The 21,529-nt window shown below is 36.1% G+C and overlaps 1 protein-coding gene across 8 annotated transcripts in view; it reads left to right on the top strand.

Moving 5' to 3' along the window:
• IQUB (IQ motif and ubiquitin domain containing) overlaps positions 1–19,028 on the top strand; it is a 28,259-nt gene extending 9,231 nt beyond the window's left edge. For 7 of the 8 annotated variants that reach the window (XM_033057756.2, XM_033057758.1, XM_033057752.1 and 4 more), the window contains 6 exons: positions 4,036–4,211; positions 8,504–8,674; positions 10,093–10,269; positions 11,659–11,907; positions 12,323–12,508; positions 14,728–19,028. In XM_033057756.2, the coding sequence (XP_032913647.1) occupies positions 4,036–4,211; positions 8,504–8,674; positions 10,093–10,269; positions 11,659–11,907; positions 12,323–12,508; positions 14,728–14,889 (1,121 nt within the window). In that variant the 3' untranslated portion in view covers positions 14,890–19,028. The remainder of the gene's footprint in view (positions 1–4,035; positions 4,212–8,503; positions 8,675–10,092; positions 10,270–11,658; positions 11,908–12,322; positions 12,509–14,727) is intronic. The other variant, XR_004417697.1, reaches the window with a different exon arrangement.
• Positions 19,029–21,529: the final 2,501 nt, after the last annotated feature.

Raw genomic sequence — 21,529 nt, 5'->3', positions numbered from 1 at the left:
TTTTCTCCTTTCTAGTTCATTCCATGTTTCACAAAACTTTGTTATCAAAATTTAAAAATCTCTTAGGAGTTCTGCAGAACATTCTGAAAGTCATACATTTTCTGTTCTTGGAGTAGATGATGTCTAATACAGGCAAGCACCTCTAAACTTTTCCAGAAAAATAATGTGAATACTGCAGATAATTGACATAAAACCTCACAAGAATCTAGTGGTGCAAATTGAACAAAAATGTTAGAGTATGTCCTTCAGAAAAATAAAGACAGTCAAAAGCTGTGTACTTGTACCAGCATATAATGAAACAGCAAGACATATTTTGGTTTATTACAATGTGTCTTTTAAAACCAGAAGTTTGTGCTGTGACTTGTAACAACTCTTATGTTATCTAGGCTACAGTGCTTTATGGTCTAGCTCTTTGATAGTTTGGATATTGCTGTCCCTGTAGCAGAACTGACCTAATGGATTACTTACTTCATTGCAAAGCCACCTACCCTTCCTTAAGCCATCTCTGCTCTTTCTTCAGGGGTAAACTGAGCATAAATTTGGTGGCATGTGTTATTCATAGAGCTCAGGATCACGATTCGAGAGTTCCCAATTTATGCACTAATCCTTTAATGCTGTCATACTTTGCGTGGCATTGCAAATTTCTTTGTCTGAATGAATAAATGATTTATAAATATCACTGTTCATGACAAATGTAAAAATTATTGCTTGTCTTGAACTTTGCAGTTGTTGGAGTGGTATATTCATGAGATTTGTGGGTTTTGGGGGATTATTTATCCCCTCCTTTTTCTTTGTAGATAGTTTGCTTTTCACTTCCTAAGTGTCAAACCCTTTTAAAGGTGTATCCCACCAAGTAATCAACAGCCAAGGTACTCGAACAGTACTTTTTTCCTTGCAACTTATGAGAAGTTTTACTATTTGGCATCTGATTTTCTGCAATATTTTCTTCAAGAAGGTACTTCCAGAGCAGTGTGCTATCAGATGTATGATCCACTTCTTTAAGTGTGAAAAGTCTTACTTGCAGTAGAAACAACCAAGTTCAGTTAAAGTTATGGAAGAGTACTACTCTTCATGATATTTTTAGATTTGAAATTTATGATTATGCAACTGTCTCTTGCTTAATTTAATGACTTTGGATTCACAAATAATAAAACTTTCAGCCAAGCATGTTCACGAATTTCATATCTAAGCAACCTGAAAAAGACATGTACCACTTCAGAACAGAACAAATTTCAGTATTTGAATTTTTTAAAAATATTTTGTTAAAAATAATGGTCTGATATCAGTCTCACTGTTTAGTTATTGTAAACTGTTGTTGACTAGTTGCTTCTCTACATGGAGGCTTGCAGTCATGCTCTTCATTTTAATAGAGCTTAATGGTTCTAGGAAATTGGGGGGTTTTTCCTACCTACATCTGGAACAATTTTGCATTCTTATAGTGCCAACAGTTTGCACAAGCTAAATCATTGTGACAGTAACAGAATGAGACTATTGTCCTCCAGGGATCTGTGAAGGTTATTTCTGCAATCACAACAGGGTTACTATTACATGGTCAGCCAGTACAAGCAATTCCTGGTGGTACAAAACTGACAAATAGTGCAAATGAGATCTATCTATATATTCAGCATGTCTGCATAGGCATTTATTATTTATTTGAAAAGTATGAACTATTTTACTTTATAAAAACTGGAATAAAAATTGTCATTAGTAAAATGAGTAAAATCTCTGCCTGTAGAACAGATAATCTAAGAGGCGTGTTTTAACTTGGTTGCATTTAAATGGGGAACCAAGAGGTAAGTATCCATGGTGAATGACAGCTTCTTAACTTCTGAAAGTATAAACTTGCTTACAGTATTTATTAGCTCCACCTTAGAAGTTGCTGCCCCCTTCAGGCATAATAAAGCTTCATGTAAATTAATTCTATAAAATGCTGTTGTTTGCTGAATTGGTTTTATTTAAAATATACAGTAATTTCACGATTATAAGCCGCACCATTTTGACTAAAATTTTGGTCCGAACCCAAAGTGCGGCTTGTAATCAGGTGAGGCTTATATATGGACAAAGAACAAAAAGTTACTGTTTTAGTTTGGAGGACAGGTGTCTGCTGAGAAAGGCAGGAACTTCTCTTTGAAATGGAGAATGTAAACCCCCTCCCTCCAAATTATTATAATTTCGAAATCAAGGAGCTCTCAGGCAAAAATATGGGAATTAGGAATAACAGTTCTTTTCTAGGGAAATTAAAATAGAAATACAGTACTACAAAGAAACAAACTCCAAACCTGACAAAGTCAGAGTACAACCTGACACCCTGTCAGGCAGGGTGTTGGTAGCAGTCCCATTAAATGGTGGCTGCATCCTCCTGCAGTGACAGATGTGATTCAGTTGGAGCAGTGCTCCTGCAGAAGGTGCAGTTTCCCTCTGGAGGTCCAGTGGTGATGTGGAGAAATCCAGTTTTCCTCAGGAGTCCAGTGGAGAAAGGGGCTCCCTTAGTATCCCAAAACCTCTGTTTTTATCTTGGTAAGAAATGTTGGGCTCTTCCCCCTGGCTGCAGCAACTTCCAATGGGATGCAGTAATTTTATCAGTCACACAGTGGGACTCAATGGGCCATTAGCAGACAATGACTCGCTGGAGGAAGGATGGGTTGTGAAAAGATAAAGAACAATGCCCCTCCTGGTTTCAATGGATGGCCCATTAGCAGAATATCTGCCGTTGAGATAAGGATCACTGCTCCCACCCTCAACAGATGGTGATAGAACAGATACCTTTTATCACACTCTGTTTTGTAATGTGCAGGTTATAATCAGGTGCGGCTTATGAATGGACAAAGAACGAAAAGTTGCAGCTTACACTCAGTGCGGCTTATAATCGTGAAACCAAATATATATTGGTTCCTCAGAACTTGTCAGACAGCTGTCATATTACAGCTTGGAGAGCCTTAAGAAAAGGAATTGAAATATTTAAAAATGGAAAACATAAGGTATTGTAGATAAGAAGCCACAGGCAGAAAACAAGCCTTTCTCCTTTCCCTCCTCCTGCCTCTAATCTTACCTGATCCAGGATGTTACAGGCTTTTTCAGTGCATCACATATTGGATGGTTTTCTTCTATGCTAGGTTTTGCTTTTGCAAAACTGTTCTGGGATGATAACAGCACTTTGACGTATTATTCAGGAATGTTGAAGTTTTGGATCTTATAAAATTCCCTACAAAACTCCAGAGGTATTTGAACTGGATCAGGCTCTTCAGAGAAGACAGGAATTGTTACAGGATATGCAAAGGCAATAAACACAGTTAGATTTTACAAGCAGATTTCTCTAAAGCCATGTAGTCAGTATATGGGCAGCATTGGTGTCAGCGGGTCAGATTCTTATGCAGCATGTACTGATCCATGTTCTGTTGTCATGACCATCCTGTGGCTTCTTCTGTGGCCACTTTCACCTACTTGGAGGGTTATGTTGTAGAAGAGGAAAGGGAGAGGAAAGCAATGACTGTTGAGTTATTAATGCATATTCATCTCCATTGGATGGCAAAAGGTGATACCACTGCAATATCCAGTATAAGACCTGGAGAGCTAAATGTGACTGTCAGTCAAGTTCTATCTTGGTTTTAGAGGACTTCAAGCTTCTTTAGATTTTACTCATTTATGCAGGGAGAAGCAGTAATATTCTCAACTCTGAGTACTAGTGGTACCACAGTAAGATGCAGCCATTTCACCATATATTTCCACAGGCGCTAAATTCTTTTTTTCACACAGAGCTTCTTTTTCTCCTACTCATCCTTGAGTTTGGAGTACAAATTGGCAGTCTGGAACTGATATACACACACATACTCTCACAGAACATCTGTATAATTTGCATTCATTTCTAGGCCATCTTGCATGTATTGAAAATAGCCATAACCATCAGTTCCCTAAAATGAAAACTGGCTTTTAGTGAATATTGAAAGAAAAGTCAATTATGTTGTTTCTTAAATATGAAAGCAGAAGTTTTGCTGGAAAGTATCTTGTTAAAAATACCCCAAATATTTGTATCTGCAGTATGGATGCAGGAGGAGACTGAGCGAATTAACAGAACTCTTACTGGAGCTGAAAGAAAGGCAGCGCTTTGTGCCCTTCTGGAAGAAGAGACACAGCTCATTGCTTGCATTGGTATGCACAAACTCGATGCCAATTTGGAAAATCAACAAAAATCAATATTGCACCTTCTGCGTAAGGTCAGTAATCAGGCTGAACATACAGAATGCCAAATTACAGGAACAGAAAATACACCTGCAAAGTACAAAAAGTACCTTTTGTAGTTTTTAACAGTTAATTGTGAATGCTAATGCTGTGGTTGTTCATGTCAATACAATTCAGTAAATTTTTTATGCCAAGCTGAGAATTTCATAGCTGTCAGACCGACTGGAAGTTGAACAGTACATCATTAAGGCTGTTAACTATAAAAATATAAGCAATAAATATAGTTAATTATAATAATATAAACACATTATCTTTCAGGAAGTAAATTTGTCATTGATTTCCCAAATGAGCATAGGCCTCTGGTCCTCATGTGTCTGTCTTTAAAGAAAGCAATTAATTCTGTTTTCCTTTATAAAGAAGAGTTTGAATCTGATGTTGAACTCGGTTATTAAATCACTAAATTCAGTTCCATTAGAAATTTAACTTGAGATTTCATTCTTGTGTAATCTTGGGGATGATATTAAGGTAAGCATTCTTCAGTCTTTATAAAAAATATGAGAATTCCTGCATTCACAAAGATGGTTAAAAATGGCATTAAATTCAATGGTATCTTAATGTAAGATACAAAAAACTTTGTCCTTTTAGGTAGATATCCAGTGATTGGAAAAAAGCAATAGTTTATTTTTTCTGGCTGTTTTCAAAGTATTTGACATGATTATGAAAAGAAATACTCCAACAAAAATGATTTTCAGCTATCTAAATTTTTAATTATTATTTAAAATTTTTGACTATTTAGTGATCAAAAGTAAAAATGGCAGTTTTGTCCAAAATAGATTTTTTTTCATTCTTTTCATTACTGATGCAGGGGAACCATACTCTAAATATGATTTGATAAAATCTATTACATTTCTAATTATGACCAAATTGCTTAACTGAAATGCTGATGGAACTGTTACCACATTGATTACTGTGGTGTGATTGTTTTCTGTCTCATTGCTTCAAGAATGAAAAAATCCACAGAAAACCAAATAATTAGGAGTATTTTCAGAGCCTTGAAACATTTCTATGCTTAACATTTGCTTCTACTTACAATCTATTCTGTTACCTTCTAAGAAAAAGAAGCCTGGAAAAGTCAAAGCAAATACATTTCTCTCTTCACTGACTCTGTCGTTACTTTTCCCATAAGGACAGATTTTCAGTGTCCTTCACAGATTACTTCCAGCACATATTCTGACAAGCTGTACAGTTTTCTTACATCCAGAATCAGAAACAAAATGTTCTTCGGCACAAGAACTCTCAGTGACAGTTGATGTTTGGAGAATCAGAAGGCACATCAGAGACAACAGATATTTTTTCTTTCCAAACAGCGAACAGTCTCCTGAGGCAGTTACTAAGAATTTATTTAATCCTATTTATATGTATAAATTATGTTTTTCATCCAAGAGACTGTAATATTTTTAGTTTTATTGAGCTTCTGAACTAGTGCAACTTTTACTGGTTTTTTATCATGTCAGCTGTACGATTTTGAGTGTTGTTCTAAACTGTTGACATAGATAGCTCTAAATCAAAGGGAGAAAAAGTAACAATTTCTGCATTTTTTAAAAAGATAAATATAATTTTGAAAATATCAAAATTGGATGGATGGTTTGCTATGATTGTAATTTAAGCACTTTAAATTACAGTATAAAATTTGAGTGCTTGATTAGGGATTATTTAGTTTTTTATTGACTTTTGAGCTGGTAATGTCGATCTGGACATTTGCCAGTTAAAGCTGGAATAACATCTTTCACATCTGAAGACTGCAAGTTGCAATAGCCAATGTGGTATGAAACTTGCTTCTCCATGGAAACCTTTGTTTCCTTCTTTGCTGCTTTAAGCATGTACTCCACAGGCATGTGTGCTCTTAGGAAGGTTGCTGCTAGTTGTGTGTGCACTATGTTCTTCTAGGGGGTTCTTTATGCTGAGCTCATTCTTCTTCAGCATTTATACTTTGGAGAGGAAGTATTTGATTAAGCTTTTATACAGCAATCATATTTACTTAAAGAAATTTGTGTAATTATTAATTGTGTAATTATTAATTGCCACTCAGGTAATACCTTTCATGCTTTGTAGTATTTCTGCACACATCCTATGGATTTTTTTTTTATTATACTTACCTTTTTTTCTGTGTCTGTGTTGGTGTGTTTCTCTTCTCAGGTGCTTTTTCTGCTTTCATGCATTGGCAGCAGAGTGTAGTTGTAGTAGCCTTGCTTTCTGAAGTAATAAGATAACAGCATTATTGTAAATTCCCCAGCACTTCCAGCAGACAAAAAGACAAGAGAAAACTGGCTGAAGGTCTCAAAGTTTCAGTTTTTCTCAGTCTTTTTTTCTGGAGTACAGAAAAATAGTCCTGAAATCAGAGAACTTGAGATTCTTTCTTTTTTATTGTAAAATACTGGGGGTTTTTTTGTTTGTTTTTATGTAATATCCAGCTGATAAGGTAGTAAGAAAACATACAGAAGTTACAGATATATTTTTGAAGAATTAATTATAATAACCCAATTGGTCTGTATTAAGGATCATTTGCAGAATGGGATAGCGAGACTGCTTGCACATACTGGGTTTGCAAATTATCAGAAGAATCTAATTTTACTGTTTCCTAGGGTCTACTCTAGCCATTGAATCTTTCTAGCATAAGCAAATGACCCTTCTCTGTTATTTTAAGTGATTTCCTTGAAGAGGGTCAAATGTAGGTACTGAATTTACTACCTGGAAAACAGTGGTTTGTCCCAGGCTAACATACCAAGGTTTGACAGCATGATAGACCTTCTAAGTTGGACTATTGTTTGGAAAGTGTGTGTGGGGGGGGGATTGTTTCATTTAGGGTTTTAGTAAACTATTTCTAGAGATATTTGAAACTATCTAGAGATAGTGAAACAAAATGAAGATGCAGTAGAGTGCTCCCTATTTATGACAGAGGAAAAATTGCCTTCCTCTAGTTTTGCAAAAATTCAAAGATTTCACCAACTTAAGAGTTGGTTGTTTTGGGTTCTTTTTTTTAGCTGATGTCTGGTTTTGTTATTGAATTTCTTAGTTTTGGCTCTGAAATGTGACCTCTGGTTAACAATATCTCCTTTAATTAGAGGTCTGCCCCCACTGATAATATAATTAAATGTTGATAATTTGGTGTTAAATAATTTTGAAAATTATTTTGTCTTTCTTTTCTTCACCTAACTTTATTTATTTAAAAGTTAGGAAAAGTCTGTTTTGATTGTGGTGATAACTAATATCTCATATCTCTTCTAGCTATTTAATATTCTTGGTATTTTTATTTCTTATGACCAATTCAAGAGTCCATTTCATCAAAATAATGATTGTGTCAATGTTGGTCATGTCCAGAAAACTATTAGGCATGTGAATGCTACATGAAGTGTTGCTGTTGTTAGGTCACACTAAGACTGCAAGGTGAAGTTTGTGAGTGTTAGTGAATGCTTAAGTTCCAAATATAGTGAAAGAGAATAATTAAAACACAGAATGAGGTTTCAAATACCTCTCCCATTAAGAAAAGGAAATGGAGTTATGCAATGATGGAATCTTTTTCTACTGGAATTGGGTACCTGTCTCCTTATGTAACAGTGTGATTTGCAACCAAAACCTGTCTTCTGGAAAGAGGAAAATGATTGTACTTTTCAGACCTCATGGGGCAGGTGACATCATGTAACTTCTTACTGTCTATAAAAGTTAAAATTGTGCCAAGAGATAATTGAAGCATAAGGCATATGGCATGTGGTTAAGTTAGCAAACAAGAAGCTGGGTGAAGTGTCTGATAAACTGTAAACACATACCTTGCCCTAGCTCTAACAAAGTGCATTCCTTCTGCAACTAGTATAAATAGAATAGTTTCCTGGATATATCTTTTACTGCAGTAGACTTTAAGGTCCTAAATTTGCAATCTTTACACAGTCAACAGAGGTATTGATTTTTCCTGATAGTTTGATGGGATTTATGACTGCAAAGTGAAATACTGAGCAAATGTATTCTAACAATACTATCAGTAAATTCACTTAAAGAAGTAGAGCATATCCCTGTAGGAGAATATTATTTGCTTTTAATATCCTGTAAGTCGAAATTGTCATGACCTGCAGTTTTAAATAAAGTGTGCAATTAAATGTTTGCTTTGGTGGAAGAGGCACTGTATCAATATCGACATTAGAATTAACCTTTTGCATTAGTCAGGCGTTAGCGTTAAGTCCCTATTTGCTCTGATGAAACTTGATGTAACATAATGCAGTTGTTCAGCTGGTGGTCAGATTTTAATAGCTTAGAGTTCTACAAATTGTTTCTGAAGTGTGCACAACCTAGGAGGTGGAAAGCATTTGATGGAAAAATCACTGAAATGGATACACAGAGCACGCTCCGTGGCAAAGAACTTCTTGAAATCTACCGCAGCATTACCACAAAGGACATCCCAAAAGATGAGAGAACATCTGTGCTGCTAACAGTCAAATGTACAGTGAAGGTAAGGTTTAGTTTTCTATTTATGTTTAGCTTGAAGCTGTACTTTCCAAAGATGCTGTCACTTAATTATGTTGACACATGACCAATGTTGCTGCTGGCAAGTAAGTGCCATGATGGTGAGCTGGCAGCTAGAGAACCTCATATACTACCTATGTGTGAGTGTAATTTACATTCCAAATACACTCTAAATTCATATTTCACTTTATCATGTCCATATTTGTCTTCAGGTTGTGTTACAATTTTAACTTCATCATTTTAGACTTCATTTTATATTAATACATAATACAATTTTAGTACAAAGTTTAGTTTACTACTTAATATCAATCTTACGAGAACAGTGGCAGGGATGTATGTGGTAATTACAATTTATTTTTTCTCAGTTCTTTGAAATATCTGTTTAAAACCTTATCTATCTATTGGTTTGGATTACCAGTTTTATGGGTAGCAAATACTAATTTTTTTCTTCTTCTCTTTGCCCCTCACTCCCCACCCCTACTGCTGCTGCTAGTGTTCCCAAATAATTAGAAACTGGTTGCATTTTTTTTAGTCTTTCATATTGGTTTTATTTATTTATTCTTGTACAAAAAGAATGAGTTTTGATGTCTTTCAGGATGGTACTCTTGACATCACCTAGAATAGAATGCTGCTTCCTGGTCTTATTAAAACAAACAAGCATTTTCTGTTTGTTTCAGTAGTGCCAGTATTTGATTTAAAGCCACTATGGCATTGAGGGCACTTCTGGTTTATGAACTCTTGCCCATCTGAATATAAGTCAATATTGCTGTAGTGAACAAGTGAATTTCTATAAATTAGAACTCTCTTTTACCTGAGAAATCACTGAACGCATTCACCTCTTATGTCTCTCTCTCTCTGGAGAATCTCCTGCCAAGCATTCGAAATATTGAAGAGACTTATTTCCAGGCGTACTGTCAAAGTCCCCCATGCCTTTTGTGTGGTGGATTTTTTGGGTTTTCGTGTGGCATTTTTTAAAAACCCATCCAGGTTTCATCTCCAATCTCATAGCCAAAGGAAACTTCTTAAAAAAATATTTCTTTGGTCTTTTGAAAACTTAAAATTTTGCTTGTTGAGTACCTCTACTAAGCATTTTTTAGAGCTTCCAGGTTTCCAGTTCCTCACAGCTTTGGTGTACATACTCAGGCTCTTTAAAACAGAATCTGTAAGCATTCTCACATAGAACTTTTGTAGTTGTATAGATGTTTCATTGGAGATTTTTCCCTGAGATCCTAATGAGTTCTTCTGTGAACATGTTCTTATATGAACATACAGAGGTATGAATGGTAATGGGCATAGAATGCATAGTTTGCTTTCACGTCTCGTTGAATGATTTTGTTTGCTTCTTCATTGTTGTGCAGTTTATTTTCCTCTTTCTCTTTCTCTTTTTTTTTTCTTTCTTTTTAGGAACATGAATGTAAATTAACACAGGAAATAGTGGCGTTAATTGACAGGGAAATTGATCTTATGTCAAGAGAAGTGAATGAATGCAACTTGGAAGGACTGAGGAAAAGAATTTGTACATTATTTCTTCAGTATATCAAAATTCCAGAGGTTAACCCTGAAGTTGCTGAGTTACTTAAGGTATTCTTATTTTGCAGCCTGACATAGTGGCCATTGAATTAAAGAGAAGGGGAGATGGAAAACATTGACAATTTTTTAATTTTACATTTTGCTATAGAATTGCTAGAGGAATTCCTCAGAGAGTAAAAAGTAAAATGTAGCAAGTACAAAGGCTTCACACAAATAAATTTATATAGTCCTATTAGGAAGCATGGGGCATAGACATGGTTATAAGTACCTGACAAGTGGCTGACAGCACTGAGAGAGCCCAGGAACTCTTGTGTCTGAAATAAAAAATCTGAAAGTTATAAAGTTATATACCATACTTATGGGACGGTATCAGTAAAACGTAATAGCAAAGTGGTACCAGTATACTGAGAGGGGAAGTGCTGTTTTTTGTGCTGGTCAAGAGGCAGCATGCCATGCATCCAGAAAGGAAGAACATTGCCCATATCTAGTGAGCTTGCACCTAAGCAAACAGTGTTCTGGCCCTCTGTTCTAGAATCAGTTGCTATTGTGTGCAAAGAAGATGTAGCTAGTTTTGTGGGAGTGTTTTTCTTTCCTGACTACAGATTACAAATAAAAATATGATTCACTATCATATGTTGCTGCTCTAAGTAGCAATGTCTGTTTTGCATCTATCAGAAGAGTATTCCTCCTACAGTGGTCAATGTTATCTCAGGAGTAGAGAATCTGTGAGATTTAGATGCAAATGTTCGATTTAGAACCAACTAACAGACAATTTTGCACTAGGTTTATTAGCAGATGTACCATAGCAGAGACTGAAGATTATCAGATTACTCAAACTATGCAGTTACAGACTTGGTCCCTCTGCATAGACTACATTACATTCTTTCCAGAACCCATGAAGGAATATGGGGATGAGGAGGTCCTTATCAAGTTTAGTCTATTTTCTTCCCCTGTGTTGTTTCTGGACATGTAGGTGATGATTTTGTATTGTTATGCCAAAATATTAATATGCCCATAAACTCAAGGTTTTATCTCTTCCATAAGGGGCAGATTCTACAAGAAAAATTAAATGTGGAGAATTTAGTTTCTGTTTTCTCAGTGTTACTATCTTTCCAGAATAACTGACAATCTGCATACATAAAAGCACCAGGAAGAGCACTGGAACATAATGTTTAGGATCTTCATATAGCTTAAAAGTGAATTAAATGATTTATATAACTGATTTTAGCAAATGCAGTAAGAAAATACAGTGACTCTTGGTATTTTATCAAAGAAAAATCACAACACTTTATTGGGTATTTTAAAATAAATACTTCTAGCTTTTACATATTAAAATACTTGCATGAAGATATGCAGAATGCATCCTGACTGTGTTAGAGTGACATACAAGTAATACAAAGGTACCCTGTAGTAAACTAAGTTTTTTATTATTATTTTTAGGTTCCACAAGATCCCTTAAAGCTTTATAAAAAAGTATACTTCTGTCATAGCTGTGAAAATTACTTAGCATCTACTGAGTTTCCCGTTGCCGCAAATTCCCGCACCATTGGCAGATGTCGCTCGTGTTACCGGCTTGATAATGAGGCTCGGCAACGAGAAGCATATCTGAAGTACAGACTTATACTAGAAGATCTCAGAAAGTCTGAAGTTGATTATCAGGATGATAGTAAAATTGTTTTCTTAGTGCAGGTACTGTTGGAAAGAGCATTGCTACTCATAGTAAGCAGTGGCTTTGACAGTATGTCCTTTACTTTGTGCATGTTGTTGATAGGTTGAGAAATAGGGTAAAAGCTACAGCTTCTTCCTGTGATATGTGATGTTCTACTCCATAAAGAAACAGCCCTGAAGCTCTTGTAGGTGTACTTCTAAAGGTGGTTTGCAAGCTATACACTTAAAGAAATCTAGCTGACGGGTCAAAGAATCAGATGTTGCAACAAGTATGCAAAAAGTATATATGTATGTCATGATGCTCTTTAACCAAGTGATAATGTGACGTGCATAGAAATTTGTTTTTTATCCAAAGCTTTATTTGGATTTTTACATGGCTGAAAGACTTGTAGAATGAAACACGCTTCTTCCTTTTTAAGCCTGTTTTTCATTTCAGCTTCCAGATATGCAGTACCTGATTGAGAACATATGGAACTGCCAGTCAGCTCTCAGTGCCTCCAATGACCTGTATGATTTGGTCATGGTTAGGTGGGATAAGCAGCATGAGTGGTCCCCGTGGAACACTATTCTTCTCACTAAAGAAGAGGCAGATGCACATCTTAAGCTGTGTAACCTTCAGAAGGTAAATTTCAATGGACTTTATTTTTTTACATTATTTATATTATGTTAAAACATAATAGAATCCTGTGACTAATTATGTTGGGCCAAATTTAGTCATTACACTTGTGTTTAAATTGTCTCATTGTGGGCATTTAAATGATTGCATGTGTACTATTGAACAAAATGGACAGTAATCCAGAAGGCATCTGGCATGTAGAGCTCATTTCGTGTACCTGAACTCTGTCTTGCCTTGATTTTACCTCCTGAAATGCACGAAGCTGAGTGGCCTCATCCAGGCTGCCTGCTGAGAGCAGTGCCATGTGTGTGCTCTTCCTTCAGGTCAGATGAGACGAGAGCTAGCCTGGATGAAAAGCATACTAAAGACTAAATACTAAAGCATACTAAACATAAATGCTGTGATAGTTGTGTGCCTGTGCTCTTGCACATGCTCTGGCCTCATTAGTTTCTGGTCTTCTAAATTTCTCATCAAACAGAAGAATGGTTCCTTGTCTATAACTTATCCATTTGTCATAGAATTTGTAACTACTTTCTTACATAGATATCAGCTAACTGTCCCTTACAATGTAATTATAGTCTGCATTTAAGCAATAGAAGCATAATTTCTCTTCTGAATTAAAACCACTTAAGACAGTGTTAAATTCATCATCAAAACTGTTTTTTTACACCAATCCTCCCAAATTCAGTTTCTAAACATGCTAGTCTATGACATATCACTCCACGGAACATCATATATGACGAGTATTTAGTTTTGTAAGGCACAGGAGAATCCTGTGAACTGTGTTTGTCCTCCACTTAATAATGTTTATTAAGTTTTTCAGTGAACCTTTCAGTAAGTAGTGATTTGCAGTGATTGTTGCCTAGTGTTCTTGTCAGAGTGTTCTTAATTCAATTTTTAACACAATATAGGTGCATCAGAAATGCAGCTTCAGCTGTATTGCTCTTCTTTTTGGAAGTCTTAAGACCAAACTAAAGAGAGCAAATTAATTACTCTCTTTAAAGTTTTGCTTTATGGATGAAATATATCAGGGAATTCTAAAGACAAAAGGAATTTTGCCATCCATTATATTTTGTGTGTGACTGCCCAGCTTGTGTCTTCAAGCAGACACATTTATGTGAGCTTTAGCTTTAGAAGGTAAAATGGGTTTCAAGCTGGAAATCCCCTCAGTGACTGCTCTCTCTCACTGTGAGTCAAGAAGGCTTTTCAGACAGTCTGAATCCAGTGATGCTCCTCAGCATCCATAAATTTCTGTTACCAGCATTACAGCAGGTGAAGATCCTGATTGAGCACTTCTCTGTTTTGATGCCATGGGTCTGGATATCATAGTAAAAAAATGCCATTAACTTGATTTGGTCCAAGGCTTCAGTGGATTGGGGAGTTAGGTCAGAACAGGTAAGCTGCACAAGCCTACAGAAAAACTATGATGTATTTCCTTTAGCTCTTGCAACAAATATAGAAGTGAATGAGTTGTAGAGAGGACTCAACTTGCTTCTTCTTCAAAAGAAAATGAAAAGTGTGAAATAAGGAAAATGAGGCAAAGATGAAATGTTGAAAGTTGAATCATTTTTCATGCACTGAAACAGAAAAGGACTCTTAAGCCATTTATTTAGAAGTAACTATTCATAGTGATTTTATTTAATAGCAATTATTCACAGTGATGACTACAGCAATAGCAAAGGGTTTTTTTCAATTAAATATCCTGGTTATTTATTCCATCATCCAAACTACTACTAATAACTAGGAATTTGGGAAGATGTCACCACTGCATGCAAGTGCTGACTGAAATACTGCAAAACACTTTCTGTCATGATTAGTTGAAAATAATGACTCTGATTCTTATCAAGGTATGCCCTACAGTCTTCACCTTGCAAGTGTTGCTATCTAAGCATTGCCTTATTTAAATTTCAGATGTAAGTACAAATGTTCTCGCCTGAAATAAAGAAATAAAGAAGTTTTATGATAAATGGATAGAAAAAGTTACTCTGGTTTTAAAACATGACTAATATTTTAAAAGGAGAAATTTTCACTACTGGGCTATACAACTACAAAATATTTCATTAAATATATATACAAATAAATTATCTGCCTTAGTTTATTAAAGGGTCACTATTTATAATGTCTAAAATATGTCCAAATGTTTATAATGTCTAAAATATGAAGCAACACATATTTTTAGATATTTTAATTGTATTTATGGGATTTGAATTTATTTTTCTTTTCAGACTTATGAAGCTCCATTTATTCACAAAATAGAACAAAAGCATATCCGGGCAAAAAACTACTTTGCTCAGATTCCTGTGATGTCATCATTTTTGCATAGAAGTAACAATCAGGCTAATGCAAATTCCTACCAAAACCAAAGTCCTTTGAAGTTAAAGAAGTGAACTAAATTCCTCGGTTTTAAAGAAATATACTTTTTCATTAATACCCTAATTGTATTACACTGATCAAAATAAACTTCTAAGAATAAAATATGTTTATCTCAATCAATTAATTTAACTGCATTTCAAGTTTTGTAACCTCATTTAAAAAAATAAAACGTTGTTAAAGAACTTTGTAAATTCTCAGTTTTTAGAGCAACGATTATTTTTCTGTCTGTTCTGGCATTGCTTGGAACATTTTGTTTATAGTGTAATATTCCTGTTGGGCAAATTCTGTTATTTCTTTGTCACCCTTTAATTAGAAAATTAATACTATAGCCCTGTATTAAATTTATTTTTCTTGTCTTAAGCACATAAGGCAGAAACCCCCTCAAACCCTGGATTCTTACAGAACAACAGAATAGATATAGCTTTCCATAGCTGCTTTTCCCTGCAAACATTTGTGCAAAAGAACAACTTTACATTTTGAAGCTCATCTAGATGGTCATAGTGGAACTGCCAGCATGTAATTACTGTATCCAAGATGTTGTAATTATTATAATTTGAGTATTTAATTTAAATATCATAATTTGAAATACACATTTCAGACTGTTTGAAAGATGTTTATTTTTGAGGCATTTGTATTATTTGAAGAAGTAAATTCTCCCTATAATTAAAAAAGTTTATGTTTGATCATAGTTACAGAGAAAACATGATGTGGTGAAAATTCAAAAATCTAAGAGAAAGTTGCAAGGTTCTTCTTGAAACCTCTATTATAGATGTGGCTTTGACCCAGACTTCTACTGTAACAGATGAAACTACTAGGAAAAAGCAGTAGCATTTACAAAGATAAATCAGCACATATTTGGCAACAAACAGCTGGAAACTGAATTGAATCCCTCAACAGAATATAAACTGTAGAACCAGTACCTGCCTGACCAGTGCATTTTAACATCAGTGGAACCTTTCCATTGATTTTACCATTAAATTCAGAATTTTTATTTAATTAAATTCTGGATTTTAGTTTAGTACTGAACTAATTGGAGAATTGCAGCTACATGAGCATTCCAGCTGACTTATGTGCTTGCTGACATATGAGCCTTAAGATAGGAATGGCTGTTGAGTCTGAATTTCCCTCAGAGTGATAAAAGGAGTTTTGGAGTAAGTTATGGGTTGAATGGCAATGAGCCACATAGGTAGGAATCTGCTTCTTTATAAATTTGTTTCCTTCCTTAAACAAATTTTTTAAAAGGTAATTTACAACTCCAGAAGGATGATTTAAATAAAAAGTGAGGAAATAGCTCAAAGAAATGTGAAAGGCCAGTAGTCCATTGATTTCAAATGCAATGCAGTGTTGGAGGTTTCTGGAATCCTAGAATCATTTAGGTTGTGAAGACTTTTAAGATTGAGTCCAACCATTAACCTGACACTGCCCAATTCATTAGACTGTGTCTCTAAGTTCCACATCTCCATGGCTTTTAAATCCCTCCAGATGTGGTGACTCCAGTGTTCCCCTGGGCAGCCTCTTCCAATGCTTGACTACCCTTTCAAGTGAAGAATTTTTTCCTACTATCCAACATAAATCTACTCTGGTGTAGCTTGAGGCCATCTTCCCTTGTCTCTCGACTCTTCACCAGCTTCAGTGCCCTTCTGTGGACATGCTCCAGCACCTCAATCTCTTTCTTTAGTGAGGGGCCCAAAACTGTGTTCAAGGTGCAGCTTAATAGTGAACAGCATCTGAGATGTGACCTCACCTCTGCTGGGTACAGGGGGACAATCCCTGTTCGCGTGCTGCTGACCACACTATTTCTCATCCAGGCCAGGATGTCATTGGCCTCTTGGCCACTGGGCACACACTGGCTGATATTCAGTCATCAACCAGCACCCCCACGTCCTTTTCCACTGGGCAGTTTTCCAGCCACTCTGCTGCCAGCCAGAGCTCTGGAGTTGCCTGGAGTAGTTGTGATAAAAGGGCAGGACTCAGCATTTCTCCTTGTTGAACCTCATGAACTTTTATCAATCTCTGTCCAGATCCCTCTGCAGAGCCTTCCTTCCCTCTGTCAGATCAGTGTTCCTGCCCAGCTCATTGTCTGCAAAGGGATTGAGGGTGCCCTGATCCCTTCATCCTGATCATTGGTAAAGACATTAATCAGGACTGGCCCTGTATACTGAGCCCTGGGGAACACCACTGGTGACTGTGTGCCAGCTGGAGGTAAACTCCATCACCATCGTTAGCCCCTTCCTGGCAGTGCCATGTAGTCACACTGTGAAAACTTCTCAGTAAATAGTTAAAAATTTTTGCTGGAAGTATAGTGAGTTGGATGCTTGACTATTTGAATATTTGGAACGTGTTATTCCACAAAATAAGTGTCTTCTGACTAATGTCATCCTTCAAATCAGTGTCCAAAAATGGCATTTGAAAGCCTGAAAATTGAAAGTTTTAGAGGGTATGTTGTATGGAAAGTGAGCTGGTGCAAGATAGAAAAAGTATTTTCAATACTTTAGATAGCTGAGTTACTTGTTAGGGCAAAGCCAAGTACAACCAAGATAATTAAAATAACATAAATTTTAAAAAATGTGTCATAATTGAAATTAGCATAAAATCTTTCATGTTAGTGGTCTTTAGTTGCTAATTTTAATGATTATAATTTTTGTTGCTATTGTTACTGAATTTAAAACCAACTACTTTACTACTTTTTGCCCATAGCATTTATAATTGTATTCCATTTTGAGAAGGAATTAATTTTAAATTTTCTCTAATAGTTACTGTATCACTTCGCCTGTTTATATAGGTTATATGAAAAAAAGGTACTATATAAATATGAAGAATGAAAATTTTCTCTGTATCAGACAGTGGAGAATATTGGGAAAGCTGGCTGAAAATATCAGAATCAGAGTAAAGCTACTACATTTCTAGAAGTCATTGCATTTTATCAGGAAAAGAAAACTGTTCAGCTAGAGGGTCAGTTTCTAATAGAACTGAGTAAATTCTTTAAAAGCACAGCTGATCATCTTTGCTTGTATTTCAGAGAGTTACTCAAAAGATTAAAAGGTTTTAGAATCTGTTGGTATAAAAGGCCTTTTGGGGCATAGATCCTTCCAGGATAATGAGAATAAAAGACTGCAAAGTATCAGTACCTCTTCAAAGAATAGAATGTGAGGTGCAATTCTATCCTTCATTCACTTCTGGTAAGTGGCTGAAGTAATAAGCTTTATTAAGTCTCTTAAATCATACTTAGAGGTTGAGATCACGAGGAGTCCATATTCCTGAAACACTCCTGAAGGGCTGATGAGAGGTGCTGGGAGTGACTCAGTTCTTTCCCAAAGACTCTCACTCCCAGGCAAAGGGGTCAGCCTGTATGGCATGTATGGTTCCTTCTGCACGAGCAGACACAAGGCCAATCCACAACTTCTCTTACTTCACAGGACTCTTCTGAGCAGGAGTTTTGGAGCATGAGGCAAAATTTGCCTTCTCCCCACCTCCAAGACCACTGCCAATCCATTTCCAGAGGGAAAGGCTCTACCTTTCTTCCTACCAAAACCCAAAATCATCCATGTCTTGGATTCTTTTAATTATTATTTATTTTTAAAAAGCCTAAATTTAAATATGTCTTTTAGATGAGCTGGGAGAAGATCTTTATTATGCTGCTGTAGTACCATGTTAGCTCCCAAACCTGTTGCCTAAAGATGAAATTTGCATGCCAAATGGATGGGAGTTATTTTTGTCACCTATATATAGATAGTTCTAGCTTATCTTGTACTGTCAGTTGTCCTTATTACAACAGTCATCCCTGCGTGTCTTGCAGGCCTAAATGTACCTTTATCATTCACACTTCTTTTTGAATCCAATTTTTTCACATCAGGAATGTAGAATTCTGAAGTTGAGAGTTTTGGTGAGGGTTTGTTTGTTTGTTTTTGCATTTAAAAAGCAGCTCATCAGCCAAAGACGTTAGGGTCCCATCGTCTTGGTCTTTTATCTTCAATTTTTTTTTATGAGTCCCATCTTTCAGCTTCAGCAGGATAAGAAATATAGATTATGTGTGATAGGCATACAATTGTAAAAGAGAGCGTGTAAAAATCCAGAGAAATGGATAGGAGTAGAATGTAAGAACAAAGTATTTAATATTTTAATTTTCTTGAAAATTATTGTAGTTAAGGGGGGATGCATGGTAATGGAAATATTTCCTTTTTCATTGACATTTAATAATACTGATTTCACAGTAGTTTGATTTTCAGTATTTTGAATCTGTGTTGTATTTAAATATATCTTCATAATAAAGCAGTTCTAAACCTGGACTCAATGATTTTTCAAGGAAAAAGCCCTGTGGAAATGTAACCATAAACTCGGTGTTTTTGTGTATACCAACACACATTAATAAAAGCTGGCTTTAGGTTCCTACTCACAGATTAAAAAAACCAACTTTGATCTTAATTAAATGAAAGAAAATATTTTTGTTAAAATCTCTTTGCAATAGGTATATTTTTTTCTTATCATTTGGCAAAACTCCACAATTTTAGAAGTGAAGAAAAAAAGGAGAAAATATATGCAGATGTATTTGTGAGCTAAATTTACTTAGTGAAGCAAATTAAAATCCCACTCAATAGGTTCTTCTTGTTCCTTTTTTTCAAAGCTTTCTTCACTGCAGTTGTTCCCAAACTGTGGTTTGTGGAGAAATATTAAAAACCAGCTTGTTTTCAGTTAAAAGTTTGTTCTTAAGTGATACTGTAATCTGAGAGAAAACAATCTGGTTGTGTTTCAAGAAGTTTTGAGACAGTTTCTGTAAGGCAGAATAGGGAGTACACCCACCAACTGTGCATGTCACTTGTGTGTTGGAAGCACACAGCAGTGAAGAGAAGGCAAAGCTCCGAGTGCAGTGGTAGGGCTGGCGGGAGCAGAGCGCAGACGGAACCCAGGCGCAGTCCTGGGGTTTGCGTTGCCACAGCCCTGGGGAGGAACAGGAAATGAGGGCACCAAGCACGTGGTTGTGCTCTACTTGTTGCCCAGAAATGTTTTGTACAAACCAAGTACACTGCTTATTAGGAAATATTCCATACAATGCAGCTACACAGAATAGAAGGTTTGGCCACCAACAGCACTTTGCACAATAGTGGTTAATAAAGTATAAATTGTACCTCAATTTTGTACCTCAGTTGGGGATGAGAACTTGACACAAAATTTTAAGAGACAGATTGGCAGGCTTGTTTTTCTCACCCTCCACAAAAAGGATGCCTTTTGGTAAGTCTTGGGTCATCAGTTATGCTGAGTATTGACCAAGGAAATTCCACTTGTGACTGTAGTTGTATTGGTAATACTATATATTCTGCAGTAACTGCATTTGTCACCAATGGCAATCCCAAAGAAACATATAGGCTGCATTCATTAAACCATTGATTTGTGAACCCAACTGGCTTTTCTGAAGGTGACTAGACCTGCAGACTATTTGTGCATCTCACACAGGGCCTAGGGTGACATTTTTGCAACAGTGTGTGAACTGGTTATTGTGTCAAATATTGTCCTTCTGCAAAACTGAGTTTTGCTGGAAATTCTGCAATTCCTTTATTCTGTTTAGGGGCTTCTGTTTCTACCTCTGTCTTTGAGGTCTGATTTGCTGTCTTACCTGTACGTGCCCTTAGACAGACAAACATTGGCTTGTTAAAGGGACAGACAGAGTTCCTAACATATCTCTGAAGAGGGGAAAAGTACAGTTAAAGAGTTAAATTCTGTGTTATGTAAAGGCAACATGGAGAAGAAAAGGACCATGACACTGTTTTATTGCTACCCTTAAAATTATTTTTTTTTTCTGAGAAATCAGATTTCAGATTGAGTTGATGGACAACTTGCCTTATATTAGGCAACCATACTACAACAATATACTGTGATTCAAGGCAAGTCACAGGATTTAGCTGATCTGGCTACATGTGCTCAGACATGCATGCCTTCTGACCTCTATTTGTGTCTTCTTGTACAGTTTTCATTTTGCTTCCTTATTTTTCCCTTATCACGACTTGTTTTAACATAGCTCAGAACTTCTTTTGTGTACGATCTCTAACATCCTGTTCTGGTGGTGAGGAGGATTTGTGCCCAGAGCCAAACATGTGCTGAGGCTGCTGCTGCCTAATGTAGTCACAAGGTGTAGAAACAGCTCAGTGTTTGGCAGGCACAAAAGAGTGTGCCAGAGCAATTTGCTTCCGGGCATGAAGGAATTCTCTAAGACTATTTTGATCTTGCATGAGACTTGTGAAACACTGAAGTCGTGTCATGTTCTGAAGTGATTATAATTTGCCCCTGACTTTAGATTTTTTTTTTTTTTTTTTATTTCTGAGATAGCATTGCTCCATGCAAAAGATATCTTAACAATTCCGTGTTTCAGTGGCTCTGAACGTGCCATTTTCTCTCTCTCTCTCTTCCTTCTTGCTGAAATCTGCAGTTTGTTGCAGATTTCAAACCTGTCAACACCCGAATGTGTGACGCCAGATCTCAATACATGTGAAAAATCTGAGCTGAGGGACACGATAATATGTATCAAGGCAAGAAGATAGAAGTTCTGCAGAATATATTTTGTGCAGTACAGAAAACTTTTCTGTAAACTCCATTTTGAAGTTATATAACTGCTATCAGCATGGGTAGGACAGGAGTTTTATGACTCTCCCTTGCACTTGAAGG

This window comes from Catharus ustulatus, chromosome 4 (genome assembly GCF_009819885.2).
Source record: "Catharus ustulatus isolate bCatUst1 chromosome 4, bCatUst1.pri.v2, whole genome shotgun sequence".
In the NCBI taxonomy this organism is placed as follows: Eukaryota; Metazoa; Chordata; class Aves; order Passeriformes; family Turdidae; genus Catharus; species Catharus ustulatus.
Note: the sequence above shows the minus strand (reverse complement) of the source record. Positions and strands in the feature narration are given on the sequence as shown.